General features: G+C 40.7%; 1 protein-coding gene across 1 annotated transcript in view; it reads right to left on the reverse strand.

Annotated features, from left to right (window-relative positions):
* The window catches only part of FBN1 (fibrillin 1), a 253,488-nt gene that overhangs the window by 23,388 nt on the left and 206,024 nt on the right, over positions 1–24,076 (reverse strand). The window contains exons 49-60 of the mRNA XM_027096594.1: positions 23,877–23,996; positions 21,147–21,272; positions 16,975–17,124; positions 16,564–16,629; positions 16,174–16,290; positions 14,316–14,435; positions 12,240–12,362; positions 10,825–10,956; positions 8,790–8,915; positions 8,028–8,234; positions 6,129–6,254; positions 5,740–5,862 (exon numbers count right to left, since the gene is read on the reverse strand). Coding sequence (XP_026952395.1) covers positions 5,740–5,862; positions 6,129–6,254; positions 8,028–8,234; positions 8,790–8,915; positions 10,825–10,956; positions 12,240–12,362; positions 14,316–14,435; positions 16,174–16,290; positions 16,564–16,629; positions 16,975–17,124; positions 21,147–21,272; positions 23,877–23,996 — 1,536 coding nt within the window. The remainder of the gene's footprint in view (positions 1–5,739; positions 5,863–6,128; positions 6,255–8,027; positions 8,235–8,789; positions 8,916–10,824; positions 10,957–12,239; positions 12,363–14,315; positions 14,436–16,173; positions 16,291–16,563; positions 16,630–16,974; positions 17,125–21,146; positions 21,273–23,876; positions 23,997–24,076) is intronic.

A 24,076-nucleotide genomic window follows, 5' to 3' on the forward strand; every position in this document is an offset into this window, starting at 1 on the left:
AATTTGTCTGTTTCTTCTAGGTTGTCCATTTTATTGGCATACAGTTGCTTGTAGCAGTCTCTTATGATACTTTGTATTTCTGTGGTGTCAGTTGTAACTTCTCCTTTTTCATTTCTAATTTTATTGATTTGAGCCCTCTCCCTTTTTTTCTTGATGAGTCTGGCTAAAGGTTTATCAATTTTGTTTATCTTTTCAAAGAACCAGCTTTTAGTTTCATTGATCTTTTCTATTGTTTCTTCATCTCTATTTCATTATTTCTGCTCTGATCTTTTTGATTTCTTTCCTTCTACTAACTTTGGGTTTTGTTTGTTCATCTTTCTCTAGTTGCATTAGGTGTAAGGTTAGGTTGTTTACTTGAGATTTTTCTTGTTTCCTGAGGTAAGACTGTATTGCTATAAACTTCCCTCGTAGAAGTGCTTTTGTTGCATCCCATAGAGGTGTTGGACTGTCGTGTTTTCATTTTCATTTTCATTCGTCTCTAGGTATTTTTTGATTTCCTCTTTGATTTCTTCAATGATCCATAGGTTTTTCAGTAGCATATTGTTAAATATTTATTTGGGTGTGCCGTGTCTTAGTTGTGGCACATGGGATCTTTGTTGCTACTTGCGGGATCTTTTAGTTGTGGCATGCAGGATCTTCAGTTGCACCATGTGGGATCTAGTTCCCTGACCAGGGATTGAACCTGGGCCCCCTGCATTGGGAGTGCAGAGCCTTAGCCACTGGACTACCAGGAAAGTCCCTAGTAGCATATTGTTTAGCCTCCACATTCTTTTAGTTGATTTCTAATTTCATAGTGTTGTGGTTGGAAAAGATGTTTTACATGATTTCAATTTTCTTAAATTTACTAAGGCTCACTTTGTGGCCCAGCATGTGATCTATCCTGGAGAATGTTCCATGTGCACTTGAGAAGAATGTGTATTCCGTTGCTTTCAGATGAAATGCTTTGTAACTATCAGTTAAGTCCATCTGGTCTGATGTGTCATTTAAGACCTATGTTTTCTTACTGATTTCCTGTCTGGATTATCTCTCCATTGATGAAAATGGGGTGTTAAATTCCCCCACTAGTATTGTGTTACTGTCAATTTCTCTTTTTATGGCTGTAAGTATTTGCCTTATATACTGAGGTGCTCCTATGTTGGGTGCATATATATTTACAACTGTTTTATCTTCTTTGATCCCTTGATCATTATGTAGTGTCCTCCTTTGTCTTTGTCTCTTGTAACAGTCTTTAAAGTGTATCTTGTCTGAAATGAGTATTACTACCAGCTTTCTTTTGATTTCCATTTGCATGGAATACCTTTTCCAACCCCTCATTTTCAGTCTGTATGTGTCCCTAGATATGAAGTGGGTGTCTTGTGGACAGCATATATACGGGTCTTGTTTTTCTATCCATTCAGCCAGTTTACCAGTTGGAGAATTTAATCCATTTACACTTAAGGTAATCATCAATATGTATGTTCTTACTGCTGTTTTAAAAATTGTTTTGGCTTTGTTTTTGAGGGTCTTTTGTCTTCTCTTCCTCTTTTGTTCTCTTGGATTCCTCTTTCTTTTTTGTGTGTGTATCTATTGCAGATTTTTAGTTTGCGGTACCATGAGGTTTTCATATAGCAGTCTGTATATAAACAAGATTGTTTTAAGTTGCTGGTCTTTTAATTTCAAAAGCATTTCCAATATCCTGCATTTGTACTCTCCTCTTCTCACCATTGCTCGTTTTGATATCCTCTTTGGGTGTAGGTGATTTCCTACCTGTACTGTATGTTTGCCTTTACCAGTGAGCTTTTCCATTCATAATTTTCTTGTTTCTAGTTGTGGCCTTTTCTTTTCAGCCTAGAGAAGTTCCTTTTACATTTTTTGCAAAGCTGGTTTGGTGGTGCTGAATTCTCTTAACTTTTGCTTGTCTGTAAAGCTTCTGATTTCTCTGAATATGAATGACAGCCTTGCTGGGCAGAGTGTTCTTAGTTGTAGGTTTTTCCCTTTCATCACTTTAAATATATTGTGCCACTCCCTTCTGGCCTGCAGAGTGTCTGCTGAGAAATTAGCTGAGAGTTTCCTTGTATGTTGTTTCTTTTCTCTTCTTGCTTTTAATATTTTTCTTTGTGTTTAATTTTTGTCAGTTTGATTACTATGTGTCTCGGTGTGTTCCTCCTTGGGTTTATCCTGCCTGGGACTCTCTGTGCTTCCTGGACTTGGGTGACTGTTTCCTTTCCCATGTTAGGGAAGTTTTCAGCTATTTATCTCCTCAAATATTTTCTCAGGTCCTTTCTCTCTCTTTTATCCTTCTAGGACCCCTATAATGCAAATGTTGGTGCATTTAATGTTGTCCCAGAGGTCTCTTAGACTGTCTTCATTTCTTTTCATTCTTTTTCCTTTATTGTGTTCCATGGCAGTGATTTCCACCATTCTGTCTTCCAGCTCACTCATCCATTCTTCTGCCTCACTTATTCTGCTATTGATCCCTTCTAGTGTATTTTTTATTTCAGTTATTGTATTGTTCATCTCTGCTTGTTCTTTAGTTCTTCCAGGTCTTTGTTAAACATTTCTTGTATCTTCACAATATATGCCTCCACTCTTTCCAAGATCTTAGATCATCTTTACTATCATTACTCTGAATTCTTTTTCAGAGTAATTGCCTATCTCCACTTCATTTAGTTCTTCTGGGATTTTATCTTGTTCATTCATCTGGGACATATTCCTCTGCTGTCTCATGTTGTCTAACTTTTTGTGATTGATGGTGGTTTCCATTCTGCAGGCTGCAGGGTTGTAGTTCTTCTTCTGCTGTCTGCCCCCTGGTGGATGAGACCTAAGAGGCTTGTGCAGGCTTCCTGATGGGAGGGACTGGTTCCTGCCCACTGGTGGGTGGAGGTGTGTCTTATCCCTCTGGTGGGCAGTGCTGTGTCAGGGGGTGTGTTTAGTGGGCAGTTACTCAGGAAGACTTTATGCAGCCTGTCTGTTGATGGCTGGGGCTGTGTTTCTGCCCTGTTGGTTGTTTGGCCGGAGGTGTCCCAGCACTGGAGCCTACAGGCTGTTGGGTGGGGCCAGGTCTTGGTGAGATAAAGGCAGTGCCCAGGAGGGCTCATGCCAATCAGTACTCTTCAGAACCACCACCTCCAGTGTTTGTCCCCACTGTGAACCACAGTCACCCCTACCTCTGCAGGAGACCCCTCCAGTTACCAGCAGGTAGGTCTGGCCCAGGTTCTTATGAGGTCACTGCTTTTTTCCCTGGGTCCTGGTGCGCATGAGATCTTGTGTGCACCTCCAAGAGCAGATTTTCTGTTTTCCCCAGTCCTGTAGAATTCCCGCAGTCAAACCCCACTGGCCTTCAAAGCCAGTTTCTCTGGGGATCCTCTTTGCATTGCCAGACCCCCAGGCTGGGGAGCCAGTGTCAGGCTCAGAACTTTCACTCCTGTGGGAGAACTTCTGTGGTATAATTATTTTCCAGCTTGTGGGTCACCTACCCAGTGTGTGTGTGATTTGATTTCATTGCGATTGCGCTCCTCCTACCACCTCATTCTGGCTTCTTCTTTGTCTTTGGATGTAGGATACAGTAAGTCGCCTACATATGAACCTTCAAGTTGCGAACTTTCAAAGATGCAAATGTGCATTCACATGTCCAATCATGTAAGTTAGTTCATGTGTCTGGTGTACATTGCCGTGTGTGCATCCCCTACAAGTGGTTGTGCTTTTGTGTACTTTACTGTACAGTACTGTATAGAATACAGTACTGTACAGTATCTTTATTTCAAGACCAGGATGTCTGGAAGCAAGTGTAAAAACAGCACTGGTGTAGCTGGTACTACTGTACTTTTCAAGGTTCTGTACTGTAGGATTAAAAATGTTTTATTTTTTGTGTTTGTTTTCTTGTGTATTATTTGTGTGCAAAGTATTATAAAACTATTACAGTACAGTACTATATAGCTGATTGTGTTAGTTGTGTACCTAGGCTAACTTTGTTGGACTTATGGACAAATCAGACTTACGAACGCACTCTCGGAATGGAAATCATTCATATGTAGGGGACTTACTGTATATTTTTTGGTAGGTTCCAGTGGGTTTTTTTTGTGAATAGTTGTTCAGCAGGCAGTTGTGATTTTGGTGTTTTCGTAAGAAGAGGTGAGGTCACATCCTTCTAACCCACCATCTTGTCTCTGCCTCCAACCTTACAATACTATCTTTAACTACACCATTAAGAACAGCAACACTTGCTGTTTTCACATCCAAGAATCCCCTTCTTTCCTCTTACTGGGTTCCTACCCATCTCTCATGGGGTAAGTGCTGGTCCTTCATTTCCCCTGGGGTCATCCTTCTAGCCTCTTTCCTCTGTTTCAATAATACATGTATCTGCACCACTCATTTTGATATTTAGTCATATATGCCAAGTATGTAGAAGAATTTAGACCTTATGAGAAAAATAGGAGAAAGAATTTTATATTGTAAGTAGATCTGTAAAACTTTTTTGTATTCCTAAAATTAGAGTATTACAGATGTTTTTCATATTAATACATTGTAAAAGAACATAACTACTACTATACATTTAATTTATTTTCATTTTCCATCTCTTAATTGCTAGAAATTTTTAGGATTTTCTGCCCCCACAAGTGAGAAAGATGCTGTAAATGTTTTGATTCATACAGTTAGTATACACACTGAGAGACATTTTTCCCCTGAAGTTGTTTTTTCATTTACACAAATAAGTTTGTGGCTGTGAGCTGTAGCCTCACGCTGCCCAGAACTCACTGTGATCCACAGATGTAGAATAAGTTCTATGTTTTAAGGCAGAATTTTTGAGTAGCTCTCAACTTCCTCTCCCCATACTGCAGGATTGTATAGGACTTGTGCTGCACAGGAAAATTTCAAGCATTGTCCATATGTTATCCTGTATTACCTGCCTCTTAACGCTCCCCCTTTCAGCAGACAGAGGAAAAGGGTTGATGCCTCTACTTCTCTTTGCTCTCCTCTTCCACTCCATCCTACCATTTAACTTCCTTTACTTCCCTTTTCCTCCTCCCAGTCTTCATGGCAGAACACACTAACTCTTATTCTGCCATCTGGTCTACCTTTCCTTCTTCAAATTATCCTCGAGTCTGACTCACTTGTGCTGTTCACTCAATATGTGAAGTTCTTATTATTACAAGAACAAATTTATACCAATATAATTTTGCAAAGGATAACTTCTGGTTGATCAGGAATTTCTGCAGAGAGTTTTGATGCACCTTAATTCTTTGTAATATCTGTGTCTCAAATAAGCTGCTGGGGGTCAGGAATGGCCCTATTTTGCAGAACAAAAACCTAGACAAAGTGTTTACTTAATTAGGCACAGTGTTCTCTAGGATCATGGCACTGATTAACCTGAGGTAGGCAGGACCATACTGGGCTATATAGTTACTGAATAGACTGATTACATCCTTTCTGTTTTCTATTTATTGCATTAATGTGATCAGGTATCTGATTCACTTGAGCCCTGGAGAGCTGGCCCTGCTGTCTGAGATGCTCATGGACATCCCCCGTGGATGCCCATGGGGCAGGCAGTGAGGATGGCTGCTGCCACTGGTCCTCTGCAATCTCCCTGGCCTCAGCCTCCCTCCAACTAGAATAGGAGGTGGGTCACAGGGAGGCACTTACCCCAGGGAAGCACTTCTTGCCTGCAGAGAGGGTCTTTCAGCTTTGGATCCCTCAAAGGCACAGGAATGCGACCATGTGCCCAGGAGACAGATGAGTGGGTGAAGGCAAATTCTACTTTACCTTTGCAGCTCCTTCCATCCTCCTGCAGAATGTAGCCTTTCGGGCATGAACACTGGTAACTCCCTTCTGTGTTCTTGCAGATAAAATTGCAGGGTTTGGGGGCCTGGTTGCACTCATTCAGATCTACGATCAAAGATCAAAGAGATACAATGTGACCGCCCATCTAAAAAGATGCCTAAATGCTCAATACCCACAGCATCTAACAAAGAATCCTAGTTTTGGGGAAGGAAAAAGTAAATTCTGTGTAGTCTTTGATCACTGTCTTACATTTCCTTAAGAAATTACACAGGCTTTTTAGATTTTTAGTTTGAGGGTGTTTTTTTTTTTTTCACCATAATGTACAATTTCCACCTGGGAGTAAACCTGAGCATCAGAAATAGAGCACTTACCTACGCAGGCAGTTCCGGTTATATCTGGAGTATAGCCCGTTTTACAAATGCAGTGATATGATCCTCTGTCATTGATGCATTCCCCATTCCGGCAAACATCATGAATAACCTTGCACTCATCAATATCTATAATTTAATGAGTAGAAAGTAAAATGAGAAAGACATTGTAAAATGGACAACATTCATACATAGGGGTCACTTCACGATAAATACTAAAACTGTGTGACTATATTATGGACCTAAGGAATTAAACCAAAGGGATGACAGCATACGTTTCATATGTAGTGGTAACTGTATTGAAAGGGAAATGAATAACTTTATTAGACTATAGGGGAAAACTTAATAATTGCTCTTCTAAATTTATATTGTTTTTCTCCATTGGGTCCAGAGAACAACATCTAGACATATTTAACTCCTTGCTCCATCTCATGCCATCAAGCTTGCCTCCTCCAGACATCTCATAAATGAATCACAGCGGAAGATCCTTTTGGTAAGGAAATCCCATTTTCTTCTAATAGTGTATGTCCAAAATAAGGAAAGTTTTCTTTCTATTCTTTCTGTTGTGTTTAAAGTTAATCCTGAAAAATAACAGATTGCACACTACTGGGGAAATGGGACCAAACTTCCCTCCTTTGGTTGAGGGAGGCATCAGTGGATCACTGGGCTGAGTTTTTGCAGCCTGCTAGGGAAGAGAGACCCTTATTCACAGCTCCACCACAGGGAGAAAGATTTGGTCAGTATGTACTATTGGACATTAAAGACACTGTCCCCCATATCTTGACCCATCTATTTCCTTACTGCTTGGCGGGATGCCAATACCAAGGGAGTTCTTAGCCTTTGATTGCCAAGTAACCATTTTCTATCAACAGCTCTTATTTTTCCTGATTTTTTCAAGTTTACTCTGAAATGCAATTTAGCATACCCGCATTGGTCTCAAGAAAAGTCTTTCCACCATCACATTTTCATATCCTCCAAAGAATCATAAACTGCTTTTGGTCATTCCATCTTATCTATTCTGTCTTTTACCACATCCAGTTCTGTCATTCCACCGTTAGCCACATCTTTCTAACATGAACACAAATCCTCTTTAATCTCTTCTCCTCTCACTTCTAATTTCCTCCCAAGGAGCTCAAAAAGTCTTTCTCCTTTCTCTTTCATGAGACTAAAAACAATTTCAGTTGATAAACATAATCCTGAAATTTTCTTTCAGAGTTGCCTCAGACACCTCAACAGCCTCCTCCTCGTCCCTCGCAAGTTCAAGCAACTTGCAGTTTCCCAGAGGCAATTGTCTTAATTGCCAATACAATCGCCCCTCCATATCCAGGGCATTGGTTCCAGGACCCCCTCACTGATACCAAAATCCACGGACGCTCAAGTCCCTTGTATAAAATGGCATAGTATAGTTGGCACTGTAGGTTCAATCAGCCTCGAATCGATATCAATCTAGGGTTGGTTGGATCTACGGATGTGGAACCTACAGCTATGGAAGGCTGACTGTGTATCAGCGTTGTTTATACTTCTTTCATGCAGTATATTTCAGCCAATTTTATGAGATAAAATACACATTGGCGGACTAGTTTAGGAGTTTGGTGATCATTGATTCCAAAGTTTATCTAAAAAATTATATTCTGAGTAACCAGTAACTGACTTATAACAAACTTTGGCTTGAAAAGTTGAGGACTTGTAATGCAGAGGCAGGGACTCAAGCACACACAATTTAATCAGACCAAGGACACTTCGGCAGCATGAACTTGAATATCTAAAATACCATAATGAAGCCTCTTTTTGTCAACTTATACTATGCAACTCAGCCTAGGCCCATATTATAGATTCTGTATTCTCATCTGTTCTTCATGAAACAAATTCCCTGAAAGTATTTTTGGACCATAAATGAAGTACCTGCTCCGTTGGTCATAAACCCTCGGCCATGGGGGCAGAGTTTTTTGAAAGCCACAGTGCCCTGGAAAGGGCAGATCTCACAGTGGGGACCCCAGCCTCTCCCTCCGTCGCAGCAGCATTCAGACTTGGTGACTGGGTTCCTGTTGCTTGAGCCGATCTGACACATGTTTTGGAGCACCTCTGTGAAGCAGTACCCTTCCCGGTTGTCTGGATGGGACATGATATTGCAAAGAGAATTGGGGGGAATTTTAGGAGCATAACAAGGTATTCAGAATTTGGTCAGATATAAAACCCAAGAAGGACGTTAACACTTTACCCTGGGTGAGAAGGAGCAAGAAGGGAAAGCTGGAAGCGGCAGTAAGAGAGAAAGGATGACATCTGGGGAAAAGAAGAAAGACAAGAAATTCAGTAAGTGGGCAGAAAGGCCTTGGCCTCAACAAGATTATCACTCTATCTGCTCCCAGAAATATGGGGGAATAGTCATTCTCTAGAGAGGGGCAGAGAAACACTTGGAAACTGATCCTGAGCATCAAGGGCTTAAAAAGGGAGCTGAGAAAGAAATTCCAAGCAAGTGATTCAGTGATACAATTAGCAAAGGAAGAAGTTAGCGGCAGGGTGGTGCTAAACCCAGTGGACAATCACGGTCATTGAGTCATCTCCAAAATATGCACATTTTTAACAGTTTCTATCATTTCAAATAAGAGATCTGGTTTCAAGTGTCCCAGTGGGGGGTTACAAAAGCATCCTGTCATCTGTACTCACCAAGGCACTCATCCTGGGTGGGGCTGGCTGTGAAGCCATCATTGCACTCGCAGGTATAGCTCCCCCTGGTGTTGAGGCAGCGCCCGTTCTCACAGATCCCAGGCTTGGTCTGACATTCATTCTCATCTGTGTGGTTTAATTGAAGGGCCAAAAACAAGAGGAGTCATCTGTCTGCTTTGTACAAAGATGGATTCTTTTTCTTTTAAAAATTTAGTTTGTGAATAGGTAACCTATTCACATTGTTCCAAATCCAAAAGGTACAAAAGAATATTCAGCAAATATGCCCCTCCCTCCCCTTTCCCCAGCCACCAAACTCTCCTCCTGGGAAGCAACCAGTGCTACTGCCAGTTTCTAAAGTATCCTTCTAGAGATGAATTATGCCCATACAAACAAATACAACCATTCATGCATGTACCTCCACCCTTTTAAAAACGTAATTGATAGCATTTTTATATACTTAAACAGATGATAGCATTTTAGGTACATTTACATTTTTCACTTAATAAAATTTAAAACTTCCCATATCTGTACAGGTAGAGGATTCTCAAAGGATTATTTTAAATGAAGGCAAAAGAACCTTAAGATCAATCTGTTAAAGAAACATGACAGTACTTCACTAGAATAATGTCTGTGATGGTCAGTTTTGACATGAGGGAGTTTATCTATACTAATCTTCTGATTCAGTGTAGATTATGCTTATTATAACACTTCAATAATATTAAGGAATCATAATTCAGTTTAAAAAAAGCCTTAAACTAGCTGGAGAGTCTTATGATTGTTTAGAAAGACCGTAAAGTAATTTGCCTAGGCGCTTCCAACTGAGAATAGTTTCAAGCCCCTGAGGCAGAGATCTCCTTAGGAGAGGCAGAGGCTAGGAAGGTGACATTCAGAACAGCGTTAAAACAGCTCAAAATTCCCAATGCCAAGGCCACCCTGATACCAATTAAATCAGAATATCTGAGGTGGGACCTGAGCTCGCCGAGTGATTCCAGTGTGCACCTGAGGCTGAAAATCACTGATCCCAGAAGATCCAGTGTATGATCATAAATCCACATGCTTTTTCTGTGCTTTGGAAGTCTGCTCTTCAACTTCCGTTTAATTCTGTATCTTACAGAGTAAGAGGACAATGAGGTTCTTAAGCTTCTTGACCAACATAAAATATACTTTCCTGATATGATTGAATATTAAAAAGGAAAAGGATACATGTGGGAATTTTCTAGTATTTTTTTCCTGTATTTACTGACTAAAGCAGAGGTCAGGAAACTTTTTCTGTAAGTAACAGGAATGTTATAGTATTACCATATAACATACAGTCAACAGTTTAGGCTTTGCAGGCCATGTGACCTCTTGTTGCAACTGCTGCACTCTGCTCTGCTGTTGTGGCATGAAGACAGCCATGGAAAATAATGAATGGTTACAGCTGGGTTCCAATGAGTCTATTTACAAAGACAGCTGGCGGACTGCCAGGCTGAATTCGGCCCTAGAGCTGTGGTTTGCCAATCCCTGGTCTACTATGGTTTTCAAGGCTGAAGCCACATTAGAATCACCTGGGGAGCTTTAAAAAACTACCAGCGCCTGGGCCTCAATCTAGACAAGAGCAGTTTCTCTGGATGTAGATCCCCATGGTCTAGTGATGCTCCCGGGCCCCAGGGACCAGGCATCTGGACTCAATGTCAGGGTGGTGGTAGAAAGTTAAGTCAACAGAGAGGTATTCCAATGTGGTGGAAAGAACTGACCCCAAAACAACAAAGGAGTATAAAAACAGCAAAGGAAGGGGCCAGAGGAAATACCTGGTCTTCTAATCCTGGCAGCAAAATGGGCCTAGAAAGCAGGCAAAGGCCAGCTCAGAGGAAGAGAATGATGTTGCTGGTGGAATTCATAGATAATCGAGAGGCAAGGGGACCTCTACAGGAAGTCATGAGGTGAGGTAAGAGGCAAGAAGAACACAGTGTCCACAAAGACTCAGAGCCCACGTCTCTTCTGTCCTTTGTCATTTCCCACTCATTCAAAGCTCCTCTGGTGGGGATGCCCTTACCTACGCAGCCTTCTCCATCGGGTCTTCGCTGATACCCAGGTCCACAGATGCAGATGTATGTGCCAATGAGGTTCTTGCATTCCATCTGTTTTTCAGCACAATCATGTTTACCCTCTTCACACTCATCCTCGTCTGGAAAGAATGTACAACCACAAATTCATAAAAGGAGCTGCCTTAACTTCCTGCCTTTTAAACACAGAATGGTATTCAGTAACTAATTTTCATTGACACTATTTCAGCATTAACCTACTTCCTTTTGCACTGTTGGGAAGTGGTCTCTTAAGATGGGAAGGAGTCTTCTAACCCCCTCTGAACTTAATGCAGAAATTTCTCTCTGATAAATTCTTCAAAGGCAGGAAGTGTGATTTCCAATTCTCTTTGACAAATTGAACTAAAAAGGCCTTATAAAAGGCTTTCATAATATGATAATTATAACAACAGCATTATCATACGGATATAATAATAAACCAAAGCTTCCATTATACAATACTTATAACAATATAATAGGTTATATCTTAATATCAAAATATTAGAATCATTGTGAAATATAATAATGAAAGTTTTGGTCTTTATACTTTGAGGAAAATACAAGCATCCACAAATATCTTCTTCTCTACCAGTTCTTCCCTCCATTTCCTTTTTTTCTGGAAGTGTGGCTCTTCTTCATTCATTACTTTCTGTCCTATGGCATTTCCCTCTCTTTATCTTTCCCCGTTATATAATCTGAGCTGAAAAATTTGGACTTTAGCCTGCATGTGACATGGAGCTCTCACTTAGGGAGTTTTCCTACCTTTAAGAAAAAATCTATTTAAGCCATTTGAGGAGAACAGATATCTGCTCATTTAAGACTTTGGGAGGAGCAAATCAGAGCTCTTCAAGGATCCCCAGGATTTACCCATCTTTGTATAACAGAGCTTAGTCCAGTGCTTTGGAAATTGCAGGTGTTCAGTAAGCACTGTTTAAAGTAGATTCCATGTGTTACCCCATTCTTGGACTATAATATCCCTTAGTGATGGGGATTATTTTTTAATATTCATATTCCTTCTTTTGTGTTCTCATTTATCATACTGGGATATGATTATATCTGTCTCAGCCTCTTCATATTGAGCTTCTTGCATGTGGGGAAATGTCTTTTTTTCCTTTATATCTTCACACCTTGCAGAATGGCTGGCATGTCACAGGCATGCAATGCATGGTGAACTAAAAGGGAACTGTAGTGCAGCCTTCGACTCAGCCTTAAGCTACAATTTAGGAGAAAAGGTAGCAATGACAACCCCAATATTATCCATGGACTACAGCAGTGCTCCCCAATTCCCAGCCTTCCTCTCCTAATTGGAAGCTTTGGAGGGACACCTCCCATCACAGACAAAGTTAGGGCTCCCTGGCTTAGATGACCTTGAACATGAGTGTCTCACCTCTGCACATTCTTCTGTCTTCTCTCAGAACATATCCAGTGGGACATTTGCATTCATATGAGCCGTAAGTGTTCACACATCGGAAAGCACAGAGCAGAGGATTCTGGGCACACTCGTTTATATCTGTGGCAGAATGTAGTAAGAGAATAATGGATCATAGGCACCAACCAAAAAAAGGAATATACTTTTAGCAAAAGTGGTAATGCTTCATTGTCATAAACATGGATAGGCCAAGCAGTCTCTGATGTTCAAAGAATTATAAAATTGAGTTGGTTATTTTATAATTGGTATAAGTAGGGTGATCATACACCTTGCTTCTTCCAGTACAAACTCAGTTTATGCCTATTGTGCTGGTATAACTATTAACTGCTATTTAGGTGGAAGAGAAATTACAGGTCACCCTACATATAGGGAGCTTTTCTGAAATCCTGGCTTTGAAGTCTCAAGTTGACCAGTTGCCTCTCCCTAAAGGCACACGGAGTGGGGATCAGTTTCACCCCATTCAGCCAAAACAACTGCCAAGTCAACTGCTGTCAGTCAGAAAAGAAGCAACCCATCCAATATCATTAACCACCTCCCCTTCCCCAAATAAGAGAGGCTCCTGTGAAGTAACAGTGATTCTTATGCCCAAGAAAATGGTGTTCTGAATAATTTCACACCGATGCCCAAGTTCTAGCCTTAAATAGCTAGGAATAATAATAATGATAGATTAATAGATAGAAGTGGTTTCTGTAGATTGCATAGTTTGGAACCATCAGAATACGTTTTGGAAAAGCAGGGTTAAAACAGACCATCTTGATTATCATGTTTCTCCCTAAGGGCAATGATCCTGACTGAGAATATCAGTGAGACCCTAGATCATGATTTAAAAATTCACCAACAACTTTGACTATGAGTATTGATGGGTCATATTTCTAATGAAGAGCTCACTTTAATACCCACTTTACTGTCTCCTCCCCTTCATTCTTTTATTAAACCAGTGGTTCTCAACTTGAGAGTGCATCAGAATTACCTGGAGGGCTGCTAGGCCCCACTCTTAGAGTTTCTGATTCAGGAGGTCTGGGACGAGGCCTGAAAATCTGCATTTCTAGCAAGTTCCCAGGTGATGCTGATGTGGCTGATCCAGGGACCACCCTTTGAGAACCACTATTCTAGACACTCCCTCCCTTTCCTTACGTCCCTCTTTCTTTCCTTATATCCTACCAGGCATACTGACAGTTGCTTAGAGAGTATGGACAGCCTCTTTTGCTGTGATTGCTCCCAGACGGTTAAAGGATATTGGTGGTTATCTCAGTGTGTAGATGTTTCTATGAGTAGAAAAGAAAAAGAAAGGGTGCACGGGATACAAAGAAAAATGGTTGCAGGGGGGGAATGGAAAATAAGAAAGAGGGTAGTAGACAAGGCAGGTGTTGTATCTAAATATTAGTAGTAGAGGACTTCCCTGGTGGTACAGTGGTTAAGACTCCCCCTGCCAATACAGGGGACACGGGTTCGAGCCCTGGTCCAGGAAGATCCCACATGCCATGGAGCAACTAAGCCTGTGCACCACAGCTACTGAGCCTGCGCTCTAGAGCCCGTGAGCCATAAGTACTGAGCCTACGAGCCACAACTACTGAGCCCATGTGCCACAACTACTGAAGCCCGCACGCTTAGAGCCCATGCTCGGCAACAAAGAGAAGCCACTGCAACCGCAATGAGAAGCCTGTGCACCGCAACAAAGAGTAGCCCCCGCTCGCTGCAACTAGGGAAAGTCTGTGTGCAGCAACGAAGACCCAACACAGCCAAAAATAAATAAATTTAATAAAATAAAAAATAAATATTAGTAGTAGAGACACCAACAAGAACTCTCCATGAGATGTGGCATAACTTGTGCCATGAACCACTTACATCTTTTTCAGATACTCTCTGCAGATAGGAGGGCCACATAGAGAAGAAATGATAGCATGGCCCACCAGGCCCAGATTTTCCTTATTTTATATACCCTGAGTGGTATTTAATATTCAGAATTGTAATCAACCAAGTACTGTCCCTGTGATCAGAACATGTAACCAACTATTCTGTGTTTAAGAGGCTTACCTTCACAAGTCATCATTGGACCAGGCTCAAATCCCTCCTCACAGGTGCATTCAAAACCTCCAATCACATTCTTGCAGGTTCCATTTCCGCAAGGATTGCCCACCGAACACTCATCAGTATCTGCAGGTGATCAGAAGTGTAGTCAAAACATGATGCATTGGGAGAAAAATGGACTTGGACTCAGAGAATACCTTTCTTTCTATCGGAATATTTTGATCTCTAACATCTTGTTTTATTCTCATTCTGTCCTTGAGAAAGGAGTGCATGTGTCTTATTACCACAGATTTATAGCTGTGAAATTTGACTTGCTAAGTGGCAGTGGCAGTGACAGTTATGGTACCTGGGCTTCTTAGCCCTTACAGTGCTCTTCACCATGAGTGTCCCCAGCCTCCTGCATTATGAAGTACATCTACTGGGAATAGATACTCAAAGGGTTAAGACAAGGCGTCTCTCACAAGTCAAAAGTTTTCGCTTACTTAAAGCTAGAAATACATCTCCAGTTTGGCCTCACATTACATCATTCTCCAAGAAGTCTTAAACATGATGCATTTTTGCCAGATATAAAATAGAAGACTAAACATACGCAAAATAAGAGACCAGAGGTTAAGCAAAATTAATACACAAGATAAAGTCAAGATTCAAGTAGATTTTGTTGATTTTGTTGAAACCAGATGGTTTACATTAGGCAGAAGAAAGGCTAGAAAAAATGTGTTTAGGGTATGATCTCTCTAAACAACTGTGGAGAGAGAACAAATCTTACCAAGGAAGTCCAAAAAATATGTATGTCTCCTAACCCATCCACCTAGAATACTGAGTGTTCTTATTCTGACACAGCTCTTGGGGGATAGGGCCTTCCTTTGGGAAAGGAACATTTCAGAGAAATAACATTGCTGTCTCAGCTGTCTAGAGCACAGAAGAGTGGTGGGTTATTATCAAGGACTATGTCTCATGTTAGGTTCTGAAATCAGCAAGTGAGGGCAGGAGGGTATGGCAGAGAGGCCCTGGGTGAGGATGCTTATTTCTCACATTCATCGTAGCACTAACTGAAGATACTGAATAAAAAACATTGACAACTTTGCTTTTGTTCTGCTGTGAAATTGCATTTCGCTCTCAAGAATATTACATCTCTTTCAAGTTCATAAAAATCACAATATCACTGGTTTTTAGAGCTGTAAGGTACTTAGAAATATTTTAATCCATCTGCATGATATTACATTCTGAGGCTTAGAAAGGCAGTTAAAACCTCCTACCCTGATTCCCTATATGGAAAGAACATCTTTTAATGGACACAGACAAACCCTCGGCATTTATGCCATTATTAATTTAGGTTACATTGAATGGCTTTGGATCTCTTAGATAAAAGAGGTCAAAGATCAGCCGTAGGAACCATTCTCTGACATTTTAACAAGGGGGTTAAAACAAGAGGAATGTACACTGGGTACACAGCCTTTCATAGTACTAACTGTAACAAAATCTGGGTAAATTTTGTGTTTTACATACTAAGAGAATAAGATTATGACCATTAACAATTTTTTACCTTTAAATGTCACAAAGGATTTCATGATATATGCTGTCCTTTCTACTATCTCTTCAAACGTGTTCCGTGTCCTCATCAGACTGTAGGGTCCACGCAAGGAAGGACCATGTTGGCTTGGTTCACTACTGTAGCCATAGAACCTAGCACAGTGCCTGGTGCATGGTGGGGACTCAGCTACTATTGCTAGATGAATGATACGTGAACAAGTGTCTACAACTTATTTCTGTCCCATCTTGGTACTTATTCTTCCTAGTGTGAATGCTGAATAGCTTAATTTCTGATTTGTAAAATCCCAGTAACAGAAACCGCTTTATTACTCACCCACACATTCATTCCCTTCCAGAATGTAGCCAAAGGGACACTCGCAGCGATAGGAGCCATCGGTATTGATGCACTGCCCGTGTTTACAGACATCAGGTTCTTTGCACTCATCCATATCTTAAGCAGAGGAGGAAAATATAGTGAATGACAATGTATTTTTGGAAACACAAAGGTAAATTATGATCATTTCAGTGCCTAATCGATGAAATCTCTAGTATTACAATATTAACATGCAATACCATAATACAATTGGTATCTAAATGAAAAGACCAAAAAAAAAAAGCTTCATTTTCCAAGATAAATGTGGAGAAATAACAGCTAGAGAAAGGACAAAGAAGAGGCTGGTTGAAAATGTTAAGAAATGCTGAGAATGCAGCACAAGCCACTCACCAACCGCTGAATCATCGGGTCCCACAATGATTCCACTTCCATAGGGACAGATCTGGCGGAAGGCCTCTGTGGTGGAGATGAACTCTCGTTAATAGGTGGGCCAAAGGCAATTAACTACAGGCTCCTCCCCAAGTATGGTGTGGAAGCTGCACACATTGGAACATGATGAACAAGCCAAGCCCAGAAACCAGAGGAAGATAACAAGGCTCCCAGAGCTGGTGTACCTGCTACTTGGGCAGCTTTGAGTCATAACACAGTTCAGAAGAAAACAACTACCTAGCTCCTGAGATACAATCATTTTAGTGAACATTTTAGTTGGACTTAAAATTAAATTGCCTGACGTTTTGAAGGTCTACAGTCTTATAGCCTGTACCTCGAATGGCCAAAGAGAAATGCAGATAGTAGACATACCGTCGGGTTCAGTGGGGCACAGCTCACAGGGATCTCCCCAGCCTTCTCCCTTCAAGGCACAGCAGCATTCCTGTTTGGAGTGATTTCTGGATTTGGGTGACGAGCACTTGCCTCCTTCAAACTTCGCGTAACAGTAGCTCATTCGCAAATCTGCAGCACAAATTCAAGAGGCCCCTCAGTTGCTTTCCTACTAAGTCATTACTGTATAAGAAACAATCCACCCTGTTAAATGTGATCTCTTCTCATTACTAAAGTCACACTTTTTAAGTGATTATGATAGTAACTGAGCTGAGATCTTTGAAGTAGTAAGTAACTTCTGTAGTGAGAGCTGATGAACAAATCTGTGTGGCTCTTACCTTATTATTTCTCATTTTATCCAGTGTTCCAAAATAACCTGATGTGAATAATAAAAACCAGCACTGCCACATTTCAATGCTGACGTCATCAGTGACTTCAGGACGGAGACGTTGAGATGGTGTAACATTTTAGCAAGCACGCTAAGTTAAGGTAGTTAAGGTAGACCTCCCAGCTCTAGTACTCACTGTGATATCACACGATGCTGTTTATTCTGTGTCCCCTAAGCCCTGGAGCCAAAATAAAACCCCAGATTCCAGGCATAGAGCAAATAAAGATGTGGCAACTTTGTGGACTGGCGAAAATACAACTCAATGGTATTTCACTGAAGCAGCTACTCACGCAGCTTCTGTCTACAAAATATATGTGAGGTTTTCTGCAGATTTGACACACGTGTGTGTACACACTTGCACACACACAGAAGCTTATTTAGCTCCACAGAGAGAGGGAAGGTAAAGAGGAGGACGGGGAGATGGGTGGATGTGAAGGAGAATAATTGTTCTTCCAAAGAATATATTTCTTTAATATCAGTTATTTCTTGGTAACTCCAACATGGAACACGAGGCTGGGATCTAGTTCCTACAGAATTCTCCAAAATTGCTTGACAGTTTTGGTAACTGACTTTTCCATTTCTTATAGAGCAAACTGGGTGACTCTAAAAAGTGAGCTCATCCAAGAGCCTGGAGTATGTTTTCCCTCAAATTTGACCTCCAGAGCTTTGCAAACTCCTCTGAGTTACACAGAGGCTAAAATCTGCAGGGTTTAAGGAAATGCTTTCATATCCATTTTGCACAATCCCCCTTTCTTTATGTATGACCAGGTCTGCTCTCTCCTGTCACTGTTTTCAATTCCAGGTAGCATATTATTATAGCCATTTATGATTTCAGTTAAGACAAGTTCACCATCTTTTATTTCAACGAAAAGGAGACAAGGTAAGAATAACTGAGCTGCCAAAGATCATAGCAGAAAAATTTTTATGAATTAAAGTAAAAATATCAGTCAACCACATTTACTAGGCTCCAATAAGTCAAATTCTGTTGACCTCTCCAATGAACTTGTTGAACTCTTCATGGCTACCAACTCTTTTAGAGAAACTGTCTCTCTAGTTTCTACTCCATTTTCACATCCATTATGGCTGGGACCTAAAAGGCACCTTTCAGCAAACTACTCCTCTGAAGGTGAAGAGCAATAAAAGCCTATCCTTATCCTGCAGCATCTCTGCTATTTAAATGGCTGCTTTGCTGAAAAGTGTCAAGATTTAACAAATTGTAGTTTCTTGAAGGACACCTTTTGATGTGCTTTGTTCTTCAAGTTCATCGTCACATACAGTGTTTTGTGTTTATTGGTCCAGTTTTTTTTTTTTTTTTTTTTTTTTTTTTGCGGTACGTGGGCCTCTCACTGTTGTGGCCTCTCCTGCTGTGGAGCACAGGCTCTGGACGCGCAGGCTCAGCGGCCATGGCTCACGGGCCCAGCCGCTCCGCGGCACGTGGGATCCCCCCGGACCGGGGCACGAACCCGTGTCCCCTGCATCGGCAGGCGGACTCTCAACCACTGCGCCACCAGGGAAGCCCTATTGGTCCAGTTTTTATTATTTATGCCCACAACGGTCTTAAGATATAATTTAATGACTACTCACAAAAATGTCTCAACAATTATATCAAAACTCAATTCTCTCCTTTGTCTTTCAGCTTGTAATGTTTCTTTTAAACCTAGATACATGCATGTGCTAATATTGGTCTGTTAATTTTCTCATTCTCTTCTCCTTTCATTACGGACCCTATTCCATACCCCAGCCCAGCTCCCCAACACCGCTCTATCACCTCACCCCGGGGGGGAAAAAAAATCTAGGTATGAAGTTTAGAGTGAGCCTAAGTGACAAATTCCCTTCACTGAACTTCATAAGTGGGAGTAGCTCATTTACATCTGTGGCCTTTAGGTGCCAGGGTCTGTTCACCTGAGTCCTATATCACATTTGTTCCTTCAAAAACATTATCTGTGGTTCTGTGGAATTTTCTCATTTTATGGACAACAGAAGCCTGACTCCTAATTTGTCATCTTACAGTAAAAACCCAGCTCTTTATGCCCTGGCTCTAGCAATATCTGTGCTCTTTGGGAGATTTACATTTGCTTGTGATGATCCTCTAGAATTGGTTTTGTTTTTTAATTAAAGGTGCCTTGCATCAGGAAAGAGAGTTGTGTATGCCCACATCCTTTAACGTGGGCTTGCTAGGATGCCTGCTTACAGGTCTATCCGCAGAGAGCCTTAATGACCTTTGAAATTTCATCAGAGCTACGAAAGTCACTTTCCCTGCTTGCATTCCTCAATTCTGGCTCTGCCTCTTGGAGCTGAGCATGTGGCAGGGCTGCTCACAGCTGGGCTGATTCTTCCTGCAGCGTTAGCTTGCTCTGTGACAGGCCAGTGCAAATTGAATTAATAGCCTATGAATTTCCTCTGGCCTGCCACATCGGCAGATTCACACCTGGTTTCTCACTGCTTTCTTTCCAAGCTCCGGCCAAGCCAAAGGCACACAAAGACAAGGGAGTAGGAGTAAGAATTTATCTGGCTGGTCTGTACCATACAGACAGAATATTTGCTTGAATCAACCACCATCCCACCCATAACCCAGAAATCCACGTGGGCCTCTGATAGCTACCTACAGGATCAAACCAACAGAGAATTCTCAACTCTCCCCCTTCACACCCCTAAATATTAGGTGACCAAATGACCCGTTGAAAAGTAAAAAGTTGATCAGTTTGAACAACAATAGCAAGAACCTATGAAGGACTCAGAAATGAACAAAGCTTTTTCACGTATTCAACAAGACTGGTTGGGCGGGTATCCTTATTGTTGTTTAAAAATAAGAAATATGATAATTGAGCTTCCAAAAGATTAAATGACTTGCCCTAGGCTATAAATGGCAAGGCTGAGACCCCTAAGCCCAATATTTGGAATCTTAAATGATATTCATTGCCTCTTACTTGGTAATATGGAAGCAAAAGACAAGACAAAACAACCAAGGAGAAAAAAAACTGAACAAAAGAATATAACAACAACAAACAACAAAAAAACCACCGGAAGGGGGTGGGACGGGGGTGGGGGGAGGATATGTCTGTTTGCATGTGTTTTTTTGTCCTGAATTCACTAAACTAGTCTGTATAAGTAGACAGACACACACAATTGATTGTTTAGTAAAATCTGAATAGTTTGCTGAGACATAATAAACTGTGTTATGCTTAAGTTCAGGCTCCCCTTTTGATTTTTGTTTTTTTTAAGCTCACAAGTATCATTCCTGAAAACAGACTGTGGGCCAGCAAGAATCCTGGTCAGTTCACATTTATTTCTCTGTTTTCTTAGAAAACTTGTGATGTAAGAGATAGGCATTATAACCCGGGAGCACATGAGTTAACCTGCACTTTTCTGTCTGAAAGTCTAGGTTTTGGCCCATATTTACAGAGGTTACCTTTTCAGAGGCAGAGAACTTGTAACTGAACTTGCCCCAGGCTTTGCCACGTTCAGTGGCTCATGGCTGATCCCCTGCTGACTGACCTATGAGCATCTGTGTTCTCAGGGGGAGAGACAGGTTTAAAGTGCCAGGACAGTTGTTGTACAAGCAACCATAATTTGATGGATGAGTTTTTAACCTTAAAAGTAAAAATGAACTTTCTGACATATGGTAATCATTAGACGTCTGGATGAATGAAAACACTCCATCTTCTCTTTCACAAAGAATCAAAACTTCGCCATGTTTAAAAAATAAAACCACAACAAATAAACACAGAGTAATGAAAGTCTAAAGCCAAAAGTCAAAAGCACTTACCTTGGCACCTTCTTCCAGTGGAGGACAAGGAAAACCCGTCTGGACACAGACATTTGAAGCTGCCTTCAGTGTTGCTGCACGTGCCCAAGGCACAAATTTCTGGTTCTTCAACACATTCATCAATATCTAAAAGAAGTACATGTGTCAAACAAGGTCAAAACACGATGGAGACACCATCGGATACTAAATGCACAATGTAAAAGTACAAAGTGTAACTGAGTTTCAAAACTCTTCTAACAATGAAGATTTTTCCTGTATCATGATGCTGTGAGTGGACTTCTAGGCTGTGATGACTTTATTTATTTTTTATTTTTTTTTTTAAAGATTTTTTTGATGTGGACCATTTTTTTAAAGTCTTTACTGAATTTGTTTCAATACTGCTTCTGTTTTACGTTTTGGTTTTCTGGCCACGAGGATGTTGGGATCTTAGCTCCCTGACCAGGGATCGAACCTGCACCCGCTGCATTGGAAGGTGAAGTTTTAACCACTGGACCGCCAGGGAAGTCCCTGTGATGACTTTTAAAAAACTAGTTTTGATGGTTCTTACTGTAAAAATGGACTCTGCAAGTGCCTTCTTAGGGATGCAGTGAGAAACTTGTTTTACCCAGACTGAATTTCTTGGATAATTAGAAAAGTTGGAGTAATTTCATACCACCCTAAACTAGGAAAGAAGCAAGAAACTCTAGAGTCTGACTTCACTACACAGTAAGCAGACGCTCTGAAATTTTAATTGTGTTGCCAATGAGTTACCCCGTGAGAGATGTAGGCCTTTGAACCAAATTTGTTCCCCTCCACCCGTCTGTCCACAGTGCTTTCCCCAATATCCCATGCTACAATATCCTAAAACTATGACTTTTACAAGGACACCAGTACTCATGAAAATAATCCTATGCAATACAAACTAAAGATATCACAAGAGATGAGGCTCCTATCTCTCATTTGCAGTTTAATTTGTCTGAAGACACAAAAATATCTTCTGTGTATAGACTATAGTTTTTCTTTTATCATATAGATGATAGGAATTTGACACACATAATTGTGACATGTTTCCTTTAGCATATTAATATACCTGATCTACTGTAAAGGGGTAATTAAGGATGGTTTGCAGGGAAGTTTCAGTGGCTTGAGTATGTTCTAGTTTGCCTGGGAGAGTACTAGTTTATGCCTGTTGACCTGGACTTGTTATTAATAGTGCCCTCCTCAAAACTGTCTTGGTTTGGTCAGTAAAGTACATGATGACCCTACTTGTGGAAAAAGTATGACCACTCTTTCCAAGAGACGTACCCATCTTTTCCCCTGACTTCCAGCAGGAATTTGTAGTGAAAAAGAGGTAAGTCTTGATTCTGAGCCATGCTATTTTTATGGAAAATTTTTTTCAACGAAACAGATATCCCTTGTATCTTGCGACTCTTTATTTTCAGGTTTGTGCAACGAGTTCTACCCGCACCAAAATGTATTCGCGTTACACAGCTTTATTCCCACGAGGTCCAACGAAAGGGAAGTTAGGATATTAACTTTGTTATCTTGACTTAATTTTGTAAATACCACACAATAGATTTTCTAGAAATGTGCAGTGCCAAGTATCTTCCTGTACAGGGCAAAACTAGCTTCTTCATCATTTCATGTTCTTATGTTGCATTTATAGTTGCATCATGTTTCCTGTGGCTTATTACCTGAACTGCTGCTGCTGATTCAATTGCTCCATTCCTACACTCCCTCCACCCCGACATCCAGCCTTTGCTTAGAAGTCAACTTTTGTAAAAATGCTTGGACGTCTCCTTTTTGTTTTTGTTGTTGTTACGGTAGAAATCAAACTGTAGGTGCCAGCTTCATAAGGGTAGGGACAAAGATTTAGAATGAACACATTTATGAACTATTCTGGAAGTCGTTTTCCTTTCTATACATTTTCATTCTGTTCATTTTAGGGTAATTTTGCATTAATCATGGAGTGAATAAAGCTGATCTCTAGTAGAAGTAAAATAACACTTAATAATTTGCATTTAGGTCTAATTTTGATAAAGTGTTTTCATTTAGAATATTATCTCTTGACTGAGAGTTAAATTAGATATATAATAAACATTTGTCATTGATGCTATTAAAAGTGGACAGTTCTTACTCATTATGGATTAGATGCAGACTTGTTTAAAGGTGGGAGCATGGACTAGGTGACTTCTTAAAAGTCCTTTCCACCCCATTCATTGATGAAGTTCTGGCAATTAACGTCCTGCATTTAATGCAATGATATACGTACGTATTGAGGAATACGATACTATAAAATTTGCTGAGAATTTATTTGTAGTTACACATTTCTACCATTCTACAAGTCAAAATAACATAGACAAATTATATAGCCACATTCCTCCAACCTTGACTGTGGTCACTTAAAGATTTTAACTGGCATCAGGAAGCTATGTTTAGTTGCAACCCATTGGCACTTAAAAACATGTAATCCAGAACTTTCTACCAGCTGCATAAAAGTACATTGGGAAGGTGTCAGGGTTATGTGACCACCCATATACACAGAGCAAAATAGCTTCATCAGAGATTAGCGTGAGAATTGATGTTCCTGTCTCACCATCTAATTTTGAGCCCATAAGTCACACCCTACCCTTGGATTTGTTTCTGATAAAGTATTCCAAAATGAAGACACCATCACACCATCTCAAAAACTGGATAATGTCAATGCAGTAACCAATACTGCTAATTTCCAAATATTGATAGCCCTCCTACCTTCACACTTGTCGTTCTGGAGACTGTATCCAGGTGGACAGATACATCTGTAGGAGCCATCCAAGTTCTGACAGGTGCCTGGTGCACATTTTCCAGGTTCTAGGAGACATTCGTTGATATCTGCAAAGCAAAGGGAAAAAGAAGAAAGAGGTTCCCACTGGCATGATTTCCATCAAGCAACTAAAACTGAAAGAAACTGG

This window comes from Aethalodelphis obliquidens, unplaced genomic scaffold (genome assembly GCF_003676395.1).
Source record: "Aethalodelphis obliquidens isolate GAN/ISIS:26980383/991018 unplaced genomic scaffold, ASM367639v1 scaffold105, whole genome shotgun sequence".
Taxonomy (NCBI): domain Eukaryota; kingdom Metazoa; phylum Chordata; class Mammalia; order Artiodactyla; family Delphinidae; genus Aethalodelphis; species Aethalodelphis obliquidens.